Genomic DNA, 19,412 nt, shown 5'->3' on the forward strand with positions numbered 1-19,412 from the left:
GTTAACAAACCGCATTCATGAACTACTTTGTGCATACATATATAGGCTAATTAGTTCAAAGTTACAGGCAAATAAAATACTGGCATGTCAACTGAAGCACAAGCTGCAGTAGGTTAGGGTGCTGGGGTTCTTCTTCACTCACTTGGTGCTTATGCACCTCTCTGCATTTAATCATTAGTTATTATTAATCTCTGGCACTCTTCCACACCGTGTCTTTGTCTTGTCTCCTTCCCCTCACCCCCAACCAGTTGCAGTAGATGGCCCCGCCTCTCCCTGAGCCCAGTTCTGCTGGAGGTTTCTTCCTGTTAAAAGGGAGTTTTTCCTTCCCACAAACACCAAGTGCCTGTTCGAGGTTTGTCTGATTATTGGAGTTTACGCTGCATTATTGTAGTTTCCTTGTGAAAGCACTGATAGCACGAACATGGCAGAGAGTCTGTGCTCCTGTTATGAAGGAGGAATCTGCAAAGATTTTTGCCAGTTTTTTGCTCCCTTTTGGAGCGAGCCCCTTGTGGCATCTAAGGGAACTGCAGTTTGTGGCCCTTCAACTTTGGTTTCGCTATCAGCCTCTTGGAATTGATGTTTTCAATCAAATAACAGAAAACTAAATTCAGTTATGACATTATTGATCATTTAGTTTATCCTCCAGTGCTCTCCGGCAGCACTGTGCCTACTAAAGCGTATTAGCTGTGACTACACATAAGCAGGTCTTTTCACATGTTTCTTCCACAAATGGCTTCCACCTTCACCCTCGTCACTCTGGCACGCTTTGTTCCTGACTAATCTGGCTTTGAGTAGTTGAACTTTTCACGGTATGCTCCGATAAAAACACTGCTGTAGCTATAGAGAGCTGGTTGTCGTGCTTTCCAGACCCAGGTTCTAGTGTCTTGAACTGGATCAAGTAACACAGTTTCATTATATCAGGATAAAAACCTCGAGATCTCAATTTCAAGAGTCCAAACAAGCTAACATAGATGAGCCCAGTGAATTTGAGTAATTACACGTAAAAGACTCCTGCACACTCCTGATGAAGGTTTGCCTATTGAATGTCTACAGGCTGAAATGTTGTGTTTCTGATATATTAAGACAGAGGTAAAAGGGCAGTGTACAGGGCTCATGTCCTCCTGCCTATGCGCACTTCCTCCCACGCTTCGTCTGAAAGAAGCCGAAGGAGTGCGTGAGCCGTTAAAGTCGAGAATAATTACTACACTGGTCCTTCACATGCACTCAGAGGGAGGTGATGAGAGGAATAATTTTATAAACTGCTGCCAGCGTGCCGAGTGTGAATCCGCAAGAAGTTCAAGTCTCCTGAAAAGTGTGTATTTTCTACACAACTATGAAAATTTATCAACAACACTTTTCAAGAGGATTTGATGCCATCTTAGACATGATGAATAATCTAGTCTAGCTGAAAATTGGCTTCATATGCTTTCATCCTTTTTTGGACTCAGACTTCAGCTCCGCCCACTGACATTTATCTGAAAGACTTCATCTTCTTCTCTGCTTCCACATCAGCTCTGCAGCATGTACCGACTCCATCTATCGCTCCGCTATCTCCACCATCGCCTCTTTTAAACTCTTCTTTAACAATCTGTCTGTGTATGAGATCCTCGCCTCCCCTGCGGCTTTGCCTACGCTGCATCTTCATTATTAGACGGAGCTTCACTGTGTTCCTCCTCTCCTCACCACAAGCCTATTAGGGATTTCCCATTTTATTTATTGATTAATACATCATCAAGTGGAGCTCCGGCAGCAGCCAAGGGACAATAGTGAGGTTCCCCTGCTTTCTGCAGCCTTCATCCCAGCTGCCCACTTAAGATTCTGGACTTGTCTTGCCTGTTAGACAATGATCGCTATTATTCTTTTCTTTCTAGGCAGCGCTTCTAAGAGAGGGTGGCTGCGTTCTCGCCGTGGCTTATGTGAGAATTAAAGGGGAAAAGACAAATATATATATATATATAGATATCAGAATGAGAAATGTAGAAATTACCAGGCTTACAAATGTGAATTTGGAGTGCGGATGTATTTGGAGCTTAACCTTCTTCATGGGCATATAAAAGGATTTTTAACCTCTTTTAATAATAAAAGCACCTTGCATTTTCTTATCAAAGGCGCAGTACTGTGAAGCTCCTGGATGTAACATCAAAGCATGAAGTATTCCCCCAACCTACAAAATCAGTCTCACCACAAACAAGCAGGCAAAGAGAATGGGATCAGTGTGGCTGCGAGAAGAGGGAGGACGAGGGGCGAAAAGAAAGTGGAGCTTTGTAGGAGAAGCTTTGTGAGGCTTTTTCCTCCCTCGCTGTCAGGCCACAGAACATTAAAGTGGAGGAGAGGAATTTGCATTCTGTAAATCGCTCGCTCTTGAACTCACATGGTGAGTCTTGCGCGCGCACGCTCCCCTCTCGGTCTCGAGTCGCTGAAACTTGGGCAGCTGTGATGTTTCAATCCAAAATAAAAGGGAAAAGAATATGAATGCACATGAGTAGCTACAACAAACAGGCTCATAAAGTGAAGTGTGCAGAAGCTACACCCACCAAAAGGCAGTGCCAAAAATATTATTAGCTTCACAGAGAGAGAACAAAATATGGAAAATTTGCACTACACCAGTGCTTATCGTGACCTCCCTTTGCCTCTGAAACTGGAGTGCTTCTCCCAGAAACACTCGCCACGGTTGTAAAGTGGATTTCAACTTTCTCTGTGTCTTCTGTCTCTGTCTCCTAACACAGTCTGATGTGAGATGATGTTGAGATGAGCGTGGACCGTATGTCTGTCATGGGAAGTTCATTATGACCCTGAACATATGTATGGGCTTGTTATCTTGCTGCAAAATTAATTTTCAATTCATTCCTGATGTTACAACTATCACAAATATGTCTGAGTAAAATGGAACAGCAGCACAAGCAGCACGTTCTGACCTGCTGTCACACTCAGTGTCACACTGCAGCGCAGTGCGCACGCCTGTAGCACTGCTGTGCAACATGAGACAGAGTTCAATCTGAAGGAGATGCAATGAGACAGCAGGCAAAAGGGCCGCTAAGGGTCGCAGAATGTGTTACTGCTGCAAATGAATCTGTGGTGAAGAGTTCTGCAGATGGGACAATTTGCCTCACAGCCAAGAGTGCTGGAAATCAGGGGGTCAAGGGGCTGTTTGCCCCTCCACTTTTTGGCTCTGTCTTTTTAGCTTAGCTTGTGTCAGTTTGAGCTTTTTTTACGATTTTGCTTCAAAATCTTTCCACATTTTTAGAACTCTGTCAGTGAGTGTGACTCACCAATTAGCAGCAGTGACTCAGGCTGTAATTGATTGGATTTTGAAACTTCAACTAATAGCAAGTTTATTTTTGGCCCACCGACATCTGACATGACACTGGAGACTCCAGTAGAAAAATGTAAATTTGCAAAATGGAGTTAATTTGAACCAAATAAAGAAAGAAAAGAACCGTGCACAATTATGGTTTTGTCCAGCGCCTTGTTCTGACATCCTGTGTGAGTCACATGACCTGGCCTCAAGCTGAGCATTTCACCATCACCATCCTGGTGTTATGGAACTGGACACGAGTGCAGATCCGACTGAGAAACCAAGGGACGCTGAACACTTTTAGTTTAACTACTTGTGAGTTATAAAGTTTAACAACTTTTAACTGTTTTACTTTCCATTTTTATTCTAATGAGGACTGTAATTTAAAAAAAATCCATAATGTTTTACTGAATAAGACCTGAAACTAATAAATGAGACCAAGAACTCATCAGGTCATCAAAGCTGAGGTCATAGATTAAGGTCGCCATCTTTGGATAGATTTCTATGTCCTCCTGAGGCCTTCCCTGTTTTTCATTAGAACGGATGGCTTTCTCCTGACCATACAGGCTTATTAGTTTTAGACCTACAAGCTATCTTTTATATATCTATTCTATTCAGTCAAGATCCACTGAGGCTGCTGGTCGGCTCAGTCCTGTCTGTCTCAGGTTTTCTCCAAGTACTCGGGCGTCTTCCTTTAGTGTAAAGTACACTGGTGGTGACCCACCTATAGCTTGGTGTCAGCTGGGCTGTATTCCAGTGTCCTAGCAATCAGATAAGAAAGCAGTTTGGGTGGATGCATGGATGTAGTTCTGTGTAATAATACAATAATTCATTCGGTACTTTGGAAAAGGGATTATTGTGCTCTAGGGTGGAGTGCTGGGTGTTTTTCACATTTTTCTGACACTTACTTTACCTTCTAATTGTAGATAAAGTACATAATAACAGAAAAATTATAATAAGCACTTAATTAATTAGACTAATTAAATAAATGGATCAAATATCTGCAGTTACCTTAGGCTAGAACAGAAGTGTGTTAGTGTGTAAGAAATCTGAGAAACCTCTTCTGGCTTCCTGTGCAGATATCCAGACCAACACTTCCTGCTCCGTGTATTGTTCATTGTTTACGAAACTTGATCTTTTTTTTTAAGCGTAACTAAAAGTTAAATTGTTACCAGATGAAAGCTGATACGTTAGAGTTCCGAGTCCTCTGTTCGAGTCCTCACATGAACAGTTTGACAGAGGTTGATCTCTGGGTGGTCTACAAATGGAAAAAGTTCCAGTGCATGGCATTTTGTTCCCTGCCTGCAGATTCTATAAATGCATATAAATATACTTACTAAGTTGATTCTTATTCTAATGACTGGTGGAAAAGTGAAAGTGTGCAGACTGCAGACACAGAAAATCCCAACTCGCTCCATGTATTTGCTCATAAAACGCAACAGGGGCAGAACTCTAGATGTAGACAAGGAGGGGTCGTCATGACAACACAACACTCTCAGGCAAGCCCCGCCTCTTTAAACTTCATACCCACATGTGTCTCTGTTTCTAAATCTGGAAGGCAAGAAGGCAGGGCTGCAGCTCACAGACAGAGGGCTGGAGTAACAGGACTCTCCACAGCAGAGCAGCAGCTGCAAAAAAAAAAGTAAAAGAAAGAAAAGAGGGAGACAGCTGGGTCACGGGAGTCCACCACGCGTTTAGGAAGCGGCTCACAGCTCGGGGACTCGGCCAAAAGAGGCGGGCATTGGTTTGTTATTGGAAAAGCTGACAAGTGAGCAAGGCAGCAGGGAGGGGACAGAAAGAAAGAGGGGTGGCTGTCTGACTTGGTCAGTGAAGGCCTCATGCAGCTTCTTAGCAGCAGCTCCATTCCATTTTTATCTGCTTGACACACCTCGACTTGAAGCAGAGCTCAACAGGAGCCCAGGAGGAAAGAGTTGGACTAAAGAGAGGAATAACAAACAAGAAGGGGGGGAAGGAAGCATGGTAAGTTTGCTTTCACTGCCTTGTTGGGTCTGCTCATTGACTGTGGTTGTCGGTGTGGCTTTGGTGGGTGGGGAGGTGGACTGAGCTTTGATTGCTGCAAGCTGCCTGCTTTAAAAAAAGAGAGCAAATTAAAGTTGCAGTTAGTCCCTTTTACTTTGCTTCTTTCTCCTGGGGGGAGATGGAAGAAAACTGCTTTTTTTTTTCTTCCACTTGGTGCTCACTGGCCTGGGAAAAAAAGCAAAACATTATAACTGCTTTATAAATGCAGAGCCCCTGAGACTGACACGATTTAATTCAGTTATTTGTTGTGAACAGAAAAGTTGGAAGAAACTTTTTTTCCCCCTATTTCTAGATGAAATTGAAAGAAAAGTTGTTTCCAAGACTGTAAATCTCACCTCTGGTCTATAATCTTTGGGTATAGAGAAGCAGAGGAGGAGGAGGCGGGTGAGTGGGTGGGCTGATCTGCCCCCCTCCACCTCTCTGTATCAGTGTCAGCAACACATTTGGTTTCAATTACTTTGGACCTCTGGGGAACAAGATGCTATAAATAAGTAAGAAGAAGGTGGATGTGGACAGACTGCAGGCTACTGTGTGTCTCTGAGGAGGAGGAGGCACATGCTTCAACACGGACTCCGGTTCAGCTCTGGTTGGGACGGATGAGTGTGTGGATTCAGTTGTGGTGACGGGGGCGTGTGTGTTGGTGGGGGAATGAGGGGAGTGAGGGTCTTGTTCGTCACATAGCTCAGTGGGCAAAAGTCATGTCTGTTTTTAAATCATTACAGGCACTCAGATGGAGCTTTGGTTCTTCTGAGCCCAGCTTCACACGCACTACTGTTGGGAAGTTAAAATGCTGACTTTAGAGCTTCAAATGAAACAGTGTTGAAACACATTAACCTCAAATTAGGACCATTTTAACTTGACTTCTGACAGCAAACTTTTAGACACTTTCATTTAGGCAGAGTGGATTTTTCTTGCTAGTAAGTGAGGAAAGTGTTCATTCATTCGCTGAAGCTCAGAACTTGTCTTGAACTTGTCTTGTGTCTTCACACACATATGAGCTTGACTGATAACACACTCTTAATCCATAGGGTTTAACATCGTGTCGGCTCACCCTGTGCAGCTATAGAATCTTTAACTGTTCTGGGATGTTTGGAGAAAAATGTTTGGAGAAGCAATCTGCATGTCTAAGTGCTTGATTGGAAGTGATTGGAACACCTGAATTCAATGATTTGGATGAATGTTCCACCATCTTCCACCTCACCGTGACACAAAGTCTGTGTAGTGTCTGTTCAGTGCGTTTACAACGAGCGAGCATGTGGCCTCCTCCTGCACGCTCTCTGTTACTGAGACCAAACAGAGTGTTTCCAGTAGTGAGATTGTGCTGCGTGCTACACATGAAAGAGAATCACTTTGGACAGCGTCCAGGCTCGAATCGTTCAACATTGACCAGATTTCAAGTGTTGAAAACAGCCACTGAAAGTAATTTAGAATTTTACCACTTTGCTGAGAGCATGCTGGTTCAGGTGTGTGTGTGTGTGTGTGTGTGTGTGTGTGTGTGTGTGTGTGTGTGTGTGTGTGTGTGTGTGTGTGTGTGTGTGACTGTGAGGATTTTCAGGGCGTACCTGTTGCTTTTTTGTGATTTATGTCAAAATGATTATCCGAAGGTTGCCAAGCGTGGCACATTCATTTAAGAGGCAGCCCTGCTGTGACTCAATGGCTGTAGTATTGTTGTGTTTCATTTCTGTTGCAGCTGAGATTTTTAGTGTTTACTGACCAAGGTTCTGGCCTTGACCAGGAGACCCGAGGGTCTTCTATTTGTGGAGCCTGAGGATGTTTGTTTTGGGCTCGTGGTTGTAAAGCTGTTGCTTTGGGGATGTTGGGGATGGTGTTGACTTCCATGCAGCATAAAGTTCTGTCCTTGCACTCAGTTATTGCCCAAAATATGGTTGGATACAGTACATTGCTTCTGCCCTGCTGTACGTGAACATACCTGCTCTGCTGAATGCTGTTAGACTTAAAGAAAGATATTTTTACAATTACACTTATGAGAAGCCGGTAATATTGAGACAGAAAAATGATGACTTTTCAATATTTAAATTTGCTGTATCAGGATATGTAAAGTTCTCATCCCAATGTTTGTGCTGAGAGTGAGATTTTCTACAGACTTCTGCATGCACGGTGAAACATAAGTCCGGCAACACAAGTTTACACTTATTGAAATGTGGTTTGCACTGGCTGCTCCAGTGTCACCTAGCCAGAGTAGGAAGGAAGGTTGTGCGACTCGACGAATAAAAAACAACAGGCGGGGCTTCCTGGAGGCCGACTGACACAAATAGGAAATCCAGAGCACAAAGAGAGAACAGTTAGCACAGGAGCTGCCAAACTAAGCACGAGTCTGAACATTGTATATTTATACATTCACAGCTGTGCCATGAAACTCCCGGCTCACGCTTTTCATGCTGATTTTAATGCCAGAGGAGGTTTGGAGCTCTGCAGTTATTAAGTCAGCACAGAGTTGGAGACTGGTGCTCCTCTGCACTCAGCGACCCCTCTAATTTTAGGTGGTCTGCCACTTCACAGCTGAGGTGCTGTGTTTCCTAAATGCTTCCACTTAGCAATAACAACACTTACAGTTGATCACAGAATATCTAGAAGGGAAGAAATTCCACAGTCTTACTTGTTGCGATATTGCCTCCTGCAATATTACCACTCTCGGCCGACTTTTTCACAAATGCCTGTAAAGACAGACCGCTTTGCTGGGGCTTGATTTTACATGCTAGTGGCAATGGCACTGAATAATTCACCTAAAGTCAAAGATTAAGAGGTGTGGCCTAATACTTTTGTCCATGGTGATTAGGTGATGCTTTCTAAGGTGTGCCACTCAGGGAACCTGCAGGAAACTGAGGGAAGCTACGTCTCAGGGATACACAAACCAATGTATTCACTTCCACACAGCAAGTCGGCCCATAGAGCCCTGTGTTAAAATATGGAAATAACAGTATTAACATGTTACAGCCTAAGTGGAAAAAACTCTTTAGGCCTCTGTGGAGAGATTCTTCCTTCAGCTGCACAGGAGTTGAATTTTATTTTGAATACTGGTAAGGGTTAAAGAAAGGGGGCGTGGCTTTCACTCACAGGTATCCTGACACAGCGAGCTGTAGCCAAGTGCTCTTTGCTAGCCTTTAGCTTTGGTAATTGGCCTCTTACTATGTTTGTGGTATTTGTGCCTTTTGAAGCATTTTTAAGAGAATTATTTGAAACAATGTGGTTTGTTGTGCAGCACAGACCATGCAAGAAGTCTCTGCTTCTGTTCTGGTGCACTAATTAGTGTGTGTGCGTGTGTGTGTACGCATACACTTCATGCTTGATAATGTCTAACATCTACAGAAATATATTGATTTATATAAGAAAAGAACTGTTAATTTATCCATTATCAATCAGTTTTGATGACTACGTGCTGCATCTAAAGGTCAAATCCAGCAGTTTAAAACTCAGAGGTGACAGTAAAACATTCCTTCTTGCTGCTGCGATGTTTGAATGGGAGGCAGTTCACGACTGCTTCTCAGTTGCTGCAGTTTATTAGAAACTTGGTATGATTTTTGAAAGTTGATATTACTGCCATAAAAGTGTTGTTGAAGCAGTTTTGTGATTTAACAACATCACTGACAGGAGAGTTTACCCGAGGATCGAAATATGATGTTTTTGTTTTCAGGCTTACGTGCAGCCAGCAGCTCTTTCCGTCTATTTTTGCCTTCCACTATTTATACATCGATTATGTTTGCACTCCACCAGGAAACTTCTGCATCCCACTGCGACTCTGACATGTAACACAGTCGACTGCTTCAGGACACATCGCAGCTGTCGATCCACACACAGATATATTAGGAACAGAGTCACGGCTCCAGATATCCCCACACTTCCCAACCCCCAGTCGACTCTCTGTCTCTTCATGTACTCGTTACTGTCTGCTCTCAGCTGTCTGCAGCTGCCTGTTGCCAAAGACAAGTACAACCACACTGCACTCATGCAGACACAGCATCATAATATCTGCACACAGTGTTTATGCTAACCTTTGAGAAGAATCCTTTAACCATTCACATTGTAATGTATGAAATTAATCTGTCACATATTCTGATTCTGACTTCGGGCCCCAGTCACACAGGTGTAAACGCCACATGGTACTGCCCGGTAATCACTGGAATTCCCCAACCGGTTTGGGAGTGGTTGGTGGAGGTTGCTAGCATAGATGGATGTAGCTACTGTGACATCACTCGCTGGCTTGTGAAGCTTTTTGAAGCCTCGAGATGAACATTTTCACTGTCGCTGGGTTGCAAATAAACAGATGTGACAAGGAGGGGCGGGGCTGACTGTGAAATCGCACGTCCATTAGCGAATGACTTTTATCCTCAATATTGAAACATGCGTTTTGGTAATTTTTTATTCTAATGACCCACAATGAGTGACTGAGACCATAATCTCAGCAGGAATCTGTTTCCTATACGAGACTGGAAGTCTTTTTACAATCACAGCTATCGCCATCTGGTGGTCATCTGTTTCTGATTGTGGAAGTGCAGACTTATGGGACTTCCACAATCCTCATTTTTCCTACCAGGAAGCTACATCCATGCTTTTTACTATCTATGGTCGCTGGCAATCAACCAACAGTCACTAGGGTGTTAGGTTGGTTTCAGAAACAACTTGCGGTTGCTTTGGTCACTAGCAGATTGCTGCGGCTGCCTGCAGTTGACGCCCACTTGTCTGCAAACTTAATAAACAGTAAGGAAACTGTGAAGAGTGCAGCACACGCCGGAGATGGTGACCATTCTCCTTTTTCAAAGTAAAAGTTGCCGTTTTTTAAAATGTGTTGGCTTCAGTGGTTATGGACATTTTTATTTTGTTACTTTGTTTGCAAAAACACGTTTCCAAGTTTGACTGCTACTCAGCCAGGAGACAACTGTCTCCTCACTAAGTCCTCAGGCCTGTGGGTCAGGTCATTACATACCATCAGACCAGATTTCTTCCAACATCACCAAAAAAGTCATGAAATAAATGAGGTCAGCTTCCAAAAGTGATCTAGCTCACCATGTTTGTTTTTGCCAAAGGACTGGTGCTGTGGCATTATCATTTAGCTCGAGTAAAGACTCACAGATTTGTTAGCACGGCCGCAGACACTTGATAATATTTATACAAAAAGAAAAAAGGCAGGCCTTAGGCATGTCATTAATGCAGAATAAAATAAATGAATCAAAGTAACCGTGAGCCTTGTTTCAAAGATGCTAAAGTCCTTGGTTTAACAAAAACATGCAGCTAGCAGCTCCAGGCACGGTTGTAACTTTCATCCATGGCTGCTGTAATGCAGGTTTTTAACACCGCTTAATATTAGGCATCGTAATGGCTCCGTAACCCTGGCAGTGTTTCCACCCGCTGACTTACTAAAGTCAACATGGTCTTTCGGAGGAGCCACTGCGAGCTGTCAGCTGTTTGCTGTTAGCTTGTTTTCCAAGGTTTCATCCTCCCCAACAGGCGCAGTTCTGCAGATACAATAAGACCCATGCTTCGAAAGACCAGCTTTGCTCTCAGCCTTGATCAGCATTTAGCATCAAACCACCAAGCTCTGCTGTAGAGCTTTCACTGCACTGAACAGGTGGGAGACCACTCAACTCAGCTATTATGAAGGTGCTGAACATTTCCCTCCAAATTCCCGTTGCCTTTGTAAAGCTTTAACTTCTGAACGTGCACTTTTGAGGGTGTAAGAGCGAACACTACCAAGTAAGATCGTGATCGTGGCTCAAGAGTTGGCAGTTTGTCTTGTAATCAGAAGGTTTCCAGTTCGATCCCCGGCTCAGACAGTCTCGGTAGTTGTGTCCTTGGGCAAGACACTTTACTCCTTCCGCCTACTGGTGATGGCGCGATATGGCAGCCTCGCTTCTGTCAGTCTGCCCCAGGGCAGCTGTGGCTACACCTGTAGCTGCCTCCACCAGTGTGTGAGAGTGAATGAATAGTGGAATTGTAAAGCGCTTTGAGGGTCTCGAAAAGCGCTTTAAAAATGCAATCCATTATTATTATTATTATTATGAAGAAGAAGAAGGAGGAAAACAGATTTGAGTAAAGTTAAAGAAGACAGGACCACAGAAAGGAAAGAGAAGGAATCAGGCAAAGGCAGAGCAGGTAAACAGAGTTGCTAGCTTGGGGTTAAATTACACAATCACTGTGTGCACTTTTAGCATTTATATTCCAGCTAAACAAACACAATAAGAGCAACATGTTGCCTCCAATGAAAATGAGAGACTTTTATTTCTGTCTGTGTGTCTGCAGCTGCACAGAAACAGGGAAACTGTCACAAAACTGCAGCTTGTTGTCACATTGTCGCGATGCTGATTGACATCTTGCTTACGCAGACATGAATTTACATCAGCTGTTTGGTGCATTCAGCTCCTCAGTCACTCTCAGAACAGCTTTAAAAAAACCAACTGGCACAAGATTTGCTAACACACTATTTCCTCACAAAGATAATCGTCTATACTTTTAATATATGCTGATATGATTTTATTTATTGCAACGCTGTAAGTAGCGACCTGTTGGTTAAGAGCGTAAGAGGATAAGAAAGATCTTCTTATGCCTTAAGTGTTGTAAGGACTGTGATTACGCAACTAATAAATGTAACGGGAAACACAAAAGTTTCAAGTTTAAGTTACATTTAATGTGTGCTAGCTAACAGCAGGTACTAAACTTAGTTTGATAATCAGCAATGTTTGCCCTTCACCCTCTTTATCCCCAAACATATACATTAGCACTGTTACACAGAGGTTCAAATCCTCCGTCTGGCTGGGACCTTTCTCTGTGGAGTTAGCATGTTCTCCCAACTGCTCTGACTTCCTCTCGCAGCCCAAAGGCCTGTTAGGATAACTGGTGCTTTAAATTGGGTGGTTGTATGTCTCCCTGTGTCACCCCTGAGACAGAGTGGGACATGTCTAGGGTGTAACCCACCTCTCACTGCAGGAAGCTGGGATAGACTCCAGCTTCTCCACGACAATAGTTTAAATAAGCAGAAGAGAACAGATGACTGTCATGCAAATAATACACGAGGTTGGCATTTAGCCCGATCTGATCCAGAGATCGCTAAAGAAATGAGGTGCCTGGGATAATAATTTAAGAAGTTTTTCAGCTGGTTGTATCATGCAGCAATAGACGTGCATGATACAGTCAGCTGAAAAACTCTTGAGTCATTCATTCATTAATTTTTTTTACTGTGACAGTTTCTTCCACACTACAGGAGATATATGCATTTGAATAATGCCCAGTGCTGCTGGAAACTGTTTAGCTGAGCTTTTTTGCAATATGGCTGCCCAGCAGAACATTATATTTACCATCTGGCAGTAAGCCTCGTGGTCTTTTTGCAACCATAAAACCACCTCAAGTCTGGAAAGTTGTGAAAAGCGATGCAGAGTAAAACATCCTTGCTCTTTGACACGAGACTGCAGAGTTGTTTCCTCCTGCTTCCGCTCTCTGCTCTACAGGCTGTCCAGAGACACGAGAACGCTTCTTCTCATTTAGCTCTCAGCAGGATAGGGACGGTAAAGGAAAGGATAAGTCTATTTCATCAATAACAAACTATTTTTTGCAGAGCCTTTGTTTTAAAAAATCATTCAGTTGAATTTTGCATTTTATTGTTGCCACAAATCTTCTCCCACTGGCTCGTATTACCACCGTGCTGGTTGGACATGATGGAGCAAACAACAAAGAAATTACAACATTAATCTAAAGACCAGCTTGTGTTCCCACGTCTGCAGTTTTAATTTATTGACTACTAACATTTATTCACAATAGTAATTTTTTCCTTTAGGTCTTTAGAAAAGTTGAATATGTTGTATTTTCTTCAAACTCACAACATCTATGATATGTTTAACCAAAGAGAGAGCAAACTTATGAAGCTGAGTGCACAAGATTTTTACTGAACCCACGGGAATCAGCTCCAGAAGATCTCAAACAATTAAGGACTTACTGGTCTGTAGTTAGTTTTTACTGTGGTCATTTATTTATTTACTAGATAACATTATGAGAACATCCTGAAAATGTATTTAGGAATAAAACTGGTGTCATCTGTGCTGCATACTTACTCAAATGCTCTGGTGGTCGGCTCTGTCTGACTAAAGGAGACTCAGGGACGCGGTGGGTGAATGCAGGTATCCCATGGCCTAACAGTACACAGAAGCACATCATGACAGTGATTAACACTGAGAGTGTGAGATATTGAAACTATTAGTCTTGATGCCAGGGGCGGGGACAAAATCAAGTGCATCAAACAAAGGGCGGTATACTGGATTTATGTCCTTAAGGCCATCAGTACATCCGGTGCTAATGAACACTTTGACCCCTCATGTTGTTTATAGTCAGTACCTTGGTCCTACAGTAGGGTCACTGCTTTTATAATTGACTAGAGTTCACCTACCGATGGTGTTGTCGATCCATCGCTAACAGTGTCGCATTTTTAATACTCCAGTGTCTTTGATTCTGTTTTATGGTTATTGATGTTTTGTGTGTGTTTACATATCTCAGACTGTTTTAAAAAACACTTTTCTAACCAATCAGAGGGCTCAGCAGTTCCTGGGCGGAGCCTCAAAAGGTTAGATCAGTGCTGTACTCACCACTGCCCCTAGAGGCTGTGAGAAATAATGCATGCACTTACTGTGACACACCTGTGGAGCATGAAGCTGTAATTTCTGTGTTTTTTATCTTTTATCTTTACACCCAGAAGACGACTCAAGCCGATACACGTTCATGTAACTCTATCAAATAAAGGCCATTTACTAGTTTTGAATGTTTTATGCTTTTATGGGTTTTTTCCCCTTGCATGAGCACCAGTAGTTTGATGGACACCTTTTATGAACTGCTCACATGTTCTACATGAGATATTACTGGTTTAAACCAGAGTTATCGTGGCACTCAGTGAAACACCCGTCTGCACTTATGCAATGTCTCTGATACTGTCTCCTCTCTCCTGCAGACAGATGGACAGATAGAGCTTCAGGGCGGTTTGAGAGGAAAGTGAGAGGAAAATGAGAAGAGGGACAAAAGTGGGGTTTGAGAGCAGAGAAGGGGGGAATTTGCTGACTGAGTGATAATTTGAGGATTAGACTTTGGAGCAGGAATCAAACTGAGCGGAGCAAACATCTTCCCACATCCACCTGGCACTGCACAGCAAAGTCATTTCCATGGAAATTATACCCCTCCCCCCCGCCCGTTGTTTGTGTCCACTTCGCTGCAGGGTAAATAGCACCTAAACCTTCAGACGCCGAGCGAACAAAATGTACAGAGAGGCTGAAATTATATTCATGGAGATGTGCGTGCTTCCTCGATTCCATCAGTTTAATGAGCTGCGTCTGTAAAACCGACCGGACACCTGCAGGGTCCATCCATTACAGTCGTCCTCTTATTTATCTTCTATCAAAGTGTGATCCAGCCATCGGGCGGGTCAATTAAGAGGCTGGGTTTTTATTTATTTAGTGTGATGGCCTGGCAGAGCTCGCAGTCTTTGCACTTCATTACGGCTTCCTCAGACTTTGGCCAAACTTGGAGACACATATAATTAGTTTCCTGCTTTCAAACATAAACCACGACTCAAAAAAGAAATCAGTCAATTAATAAAATGCGAAAAACTTGTCTCTCTTTAGTTCAAACTTTAGCATCTAATGGTTTATTTTCTGAAATAAGACTTATTATAACTGGACTGATTATGCACAGTGTGAGCTCTGTGATTGCAACCACAAATTTGAAACATCGAAATCGTATTTTTAACAAAGCAAAATAATACTTAAAGTTGGCCTTTCTAAACCTCGCAATAAAGGCTGCGATATGTTCAGACTGTGGAGGTTTAATAACTGCAATCAACTCCTCGTGTGTGTTTTTGTCACTCGCCCAACTACAATCAATCAGTCTGTTTGTTCAGATGTTAACAGCTGGGAATTGTTATTAAAAAGGCATTTCTGCAGTGCTTTATTCGACCAAAGTCGTGGCTGGGAAAGACTCGCCAGAGCTGAAAGTTTCCAACTGACTGGATTTCCAGCTTAAACTTTTAGCCGATGCTGTTATCATCAGCTTCATGCTGTTGAAAATGTTGTCTTCTTAGCATCTCAGATTCATTATAGGATAAATAGTTTTATTTAAACTAGTTCAAACCACTGTAAGGGTAAAATTGTTCATTTTTTAAACATATGTTGCTCTTGTGACTGTAAAATTGTAAATGTGCTGTCTTCAGTTCTGTTCATGTGCAGTGAGTTTGTAGTTAGGATTTTAATATAAAAGTATAAATGTATTGTATTTTAATTTAGCGGCAGTTACTGCTGAGCTGCAAGCTGCTTTGCAGCCCACCTCCATATGCATTTGTGTGGGTGGGGTTGCTTCTGGTAGCATCCCCACCTTATGCTTTCCCAACCTGTGCAGACGTGGGGATGTCCCACGTCAGAGCCAAATATAACATGCAATGTGCTGCCAAATATAAATGACTGCAGCTGGAAAAACTTTACCGCATCATAGGTTGACCCGAATCGTGTGATTTATAAATTCTATTTGCAGGGTCATTTTTCCAGTCATTAAGCAAATGTTATTTTTGACAAGGATACCCCGACTTTTGCAAAGTGATGATTTTCTTGACTAGGTGATAAAAGCCAACCTGGCCCTTAGTGAAAAAAATAATCACCTTCACAGTAATTAGTTCTGTTTTCATGCAAACAAAGAAAAACAGCTCCTTGTCCTTCTGCCCGCTTCTGTTGACATCTTTTTGATCAGTCCATCGTTTTAACGATGAAGACTCTCCACAGTTTCAGCAAGAACTCGTGTTAAAGTGAACCGCTAACACATTTTGACTTTGATTTGCTGTTTACACGACTTTGAGGCTGATTACAGGCACTTAACATGATGAGGGACTTCAAGTATTACGATAATTAGCAATATGTTTGTCATATTTTAGACCCAATTAGTAGCAAACAAGTGGGGTTTGGGGAGTAGTTTGTGCTCTCACACAGGTGATGTGCAGTCCCTGCTTGTGAAGCCTCTAATCTGTCTGTACCTGCGGGGTTTAAAAGCAGAGGTCGTGATATGTGTATGCTAAGTTCTTGGTAACTTATTCTGCTGTGCGTACACGCAACAAAAAAAACAAACTCTTCTGCTGAAAGACGACTGTGCAGAATTTGATCTGTCCGAAAAAATGATGAAACCCAGCAGCTCCTGGTAGGTGACTTTCTCTTCACGATGTAATGTGTTCTGGCCCAGCAATAGATCTGCATGATACTACTAGGAAGTATCCCTCTGCTGCAGCGAAGCATGGAAACACCGCCTGGGGAAACCAGAAGCAGAAAAAAGCACTAACTTTGACTTTAAGTTTAAAAGGGGAGCCATTATGCTCATTTCTTACTGCATATTTTTATTCGTAGACTCGACTGGAGTAATTTTGCATGATTCACTGTGTAAAATATTCCTTCATCGTACTGATCCTCGGTGCAGCGTCTCAGTTCATCCTGTGTCTGGAAAAAGGCATTTTTAGCTCCTCTGCTTTTACGCTGGGATTTTTCCAACTGGTTACACTTTGTAAACACAAGATACAACAGGTCAGCGACTTTTTGCTCATATTATCATATTTATTATTCTTATAAATGCTGATCCCATTGTTTGAAGCTAGATATGAACATCGCTATTGAAACAGTATGTATAGGGCTTTAAAAACAACCAAGAGTGACATGAGAGGCCACTTATACTGTTTCTAATTTTCATACTATATCATATTAAATAGACTTGAAAAAATGTTGCAGGCTGCGACTACACTCTAGTTTCTTACTGCACCATAAAGTGTAGGACATAAGCTTTGCATTATCATACAATACATACATCTTTTTATTTTCCCACTCTGTCCCACACATCCACATCTACTCATCCTCATGCCTTCAGTTTCTCACCTACGGCCGGGTATCGTCACTGATTTCTAGAATCGATTCGACTCCGATTCACGATTGGATTCGATTCAATCGAATTGATTTGAATCAGGGAAATTTTGCCTCAGACAGTCAGAAATATTATAATTCCAATCATTTATCAGTACATATCCATATTTTTATATGTATAAAAAGAAAGCTGACACTTGTAAGACTTCATCAGAGGTGTAAGGATCACAGCAGATGCCTTTGTGTCAAAGTAACAGAGCATAAAACATAAAAAAAACATGAAGGAGATTTTCCTGGCTTTTTATAGCAGATAGCTTTAAATATTCTGCAGTAGAACAAGAAGAGAAGAAAACCATGAATCAACATATAAACATTACCTGATGCTGCTGAAGTGAAGCAGAGCAAAGTTACAGAGGTTTAATTAGAGACACAGCTGAGCGTTTTGAAATTTCCCGTAATTTTAAAAAGTTTACATTTCGTCAGTAACAGCGGAAATGAGGCTTTCTTGTCGAACGTCAGTTAAATTAAAAAACAAACAAACAAACACAGCGGCCGGCAGCGCCGTACATGATGGTAGACTGGTGCGTAATAAGCAAGCGAACAATGCAGAAAACAGATTTTTAGATGGGAAACTGGTCTTGAAGTACAGAGAGAGAGCTGTGCATGAAGTGTGATTTAAAGGTCAGAGGGAATTCATGACGATGTTTATGTGAAGTGAAACATGAAGCGTAGTTTGGATCTTCTTTTGCTGCTGGTTCAGTCAAATTTGGTTGGAGAGAGACAAAACCTGCAGCTTCAGAATCAGCGCAAAAAAAGACGTAAACACAGAGCGCAGACCCGCCGACGCATCAGAATCAGTGAGCTGTCGGCTTTCAGCCCGACGGCGTGTCCGTTTAGTCAGGTGAGAAAGCTGACGTCTCACTGATCCTGATACGTCTGCGGCCGCGCTCTGTGTTTACGTCTTTGTGCAGAATCCTGCTGCAGTTGACGTTTTTAGCTGTTTGGTGGTTGTCGAAATTTTGTGAGGTTTAGCCTGAGATTCTGGTGTTTCGTACAAAATTAATTTATGTTTAAAAAGCGATTCAGGATTTTAATGAATCGATATTATTCACGCTAGAATCGATTTTAATCAAATAACCCCTATTCTCATCGTATGCGTCTGTTTTTTAATCTTTGCACTGGGAGTCCAGCAGACCAGCTGATCTGCACCACCTTGAAGATGAGAGCTCTGACATGATTAATCGTTACATTGTAAACTAACTCTAACGCTGGTCCCGGTCACAAAAACTGGAAACAACATCATACGTCTGCTGCTATCAAAGCTTGAACATACAATTAGTGAAATAACCATTACAAATCTTATAAATGGTGAACTTTAGTTTGCTGTTTTTATTCTCAAAGGCGTCAGTATTTCAGCTGTATTTCCAAAGAACGGTGCATAACTGTACAAAACGTCCGTTCTCTTTCTGTAATCTTTGTTGTTCTATAACCTTTAACTGTCTTTAGTTTTCACCTTTGCTGTGAAGGTTGTGATCTCTTTGCTTCTCCCTTTTCTTTCTCTCTGTCTCCCTTCATGCTTCCTCGCTCTCTCATCTCTTCTCCATTCCTTTGATGTTTTTCAATGTTTTTTTTCCTGAGAGGTATTTTAGCTTCTCCTGCTTTGTCTGTCTCTTGTCTTTTCCACTTTTGTCTCCCTTGTTTCTGTTCTTCTGTGTGTGCGTACCTATTGCTGACTTCTTTTTTTTTTAAACTTTGTCACGTCCCTGAGAGAGTACAGCATGACCGATTGGCACTTACCAAAGAAATTGTTGTTCTAAATAGTCCCAGACACCCAAACAACGCAGCAGTGTGCATACAAATGAATGCTCGGTCCGCATCAGAGAAGATGGACAACCGCGGCGAGCACCTATAATGATGATGCTGTAGATGAGCGCAGAGTGCAGTAAATACCACAGATGTTTACCGGAAACCATCTTTGAAGTGCAGAGAAGTCAAAACCGCCATCAGTCAGCTTGTGACAGCACAGGAAATGAATGCAAAGAGGTTTAGAAGAATAAGATTGTATAATACATGAAAATCCTGACGGGCTGCATGTGTAATATGCTAAATCAGTGACCTCACTATAATTAAATATACTCGAAAATGGCCTGTTGGTGTCTACCAAGGCATTAAGAATTAACTAATTAGTAATTATGATGTAACGG

At 42.2% G+C, this 19,412-nt stretch overlaps 1 protein-coding gene across 3 annotated transcripts in view; it reads left to right on the top strand.

Moving 5' to 3' along the window:
- The window catches only part of sgcd (sarcoglycan, delta (dystrophin-associated glycoprotein)), a 343,513-nt gene that overhangs the window by 144,038 nt on the left and 180,063 nt on the right, over positions 1-19,412 (top strand). Inside the window, exon 1 of one of the 3 annotated variants that reach the window (XM_085421335.1) lies at positions 4,874-5,275. The exons of the other annotated variants lie outside the window; for them this stretch is intronic. Coding sequence (XP_085277461.1) covers positions 5,273-5,275 — 3 coding nt within the window. The 5' untranslated portion in view covers positions 4,874-5,272. Of the gene's footprint in view, positions 1-4,873; positions 5,276-19,412 lie in introns of those variants that run through there. 3 annotated transcript variants of the gene reach the window in all.

The sequence above is a fragment of the Rhamphochromis longiceps genome, linkage group LG10 (genome assembly GCF_057381845.1).
Source record: "Rhamphochromis longiceps isolate RC_006_pf linkage group LG10, R_longiceps_female_GT1.1, whole genome shotgun sequence".
Lineage (NCBI taxonomy): Eukaryota > Metazoa > Chordata > Actinopteri > Cichliformes > Cichlidae > Rhamphochromis > Rhamphochromis longiceps.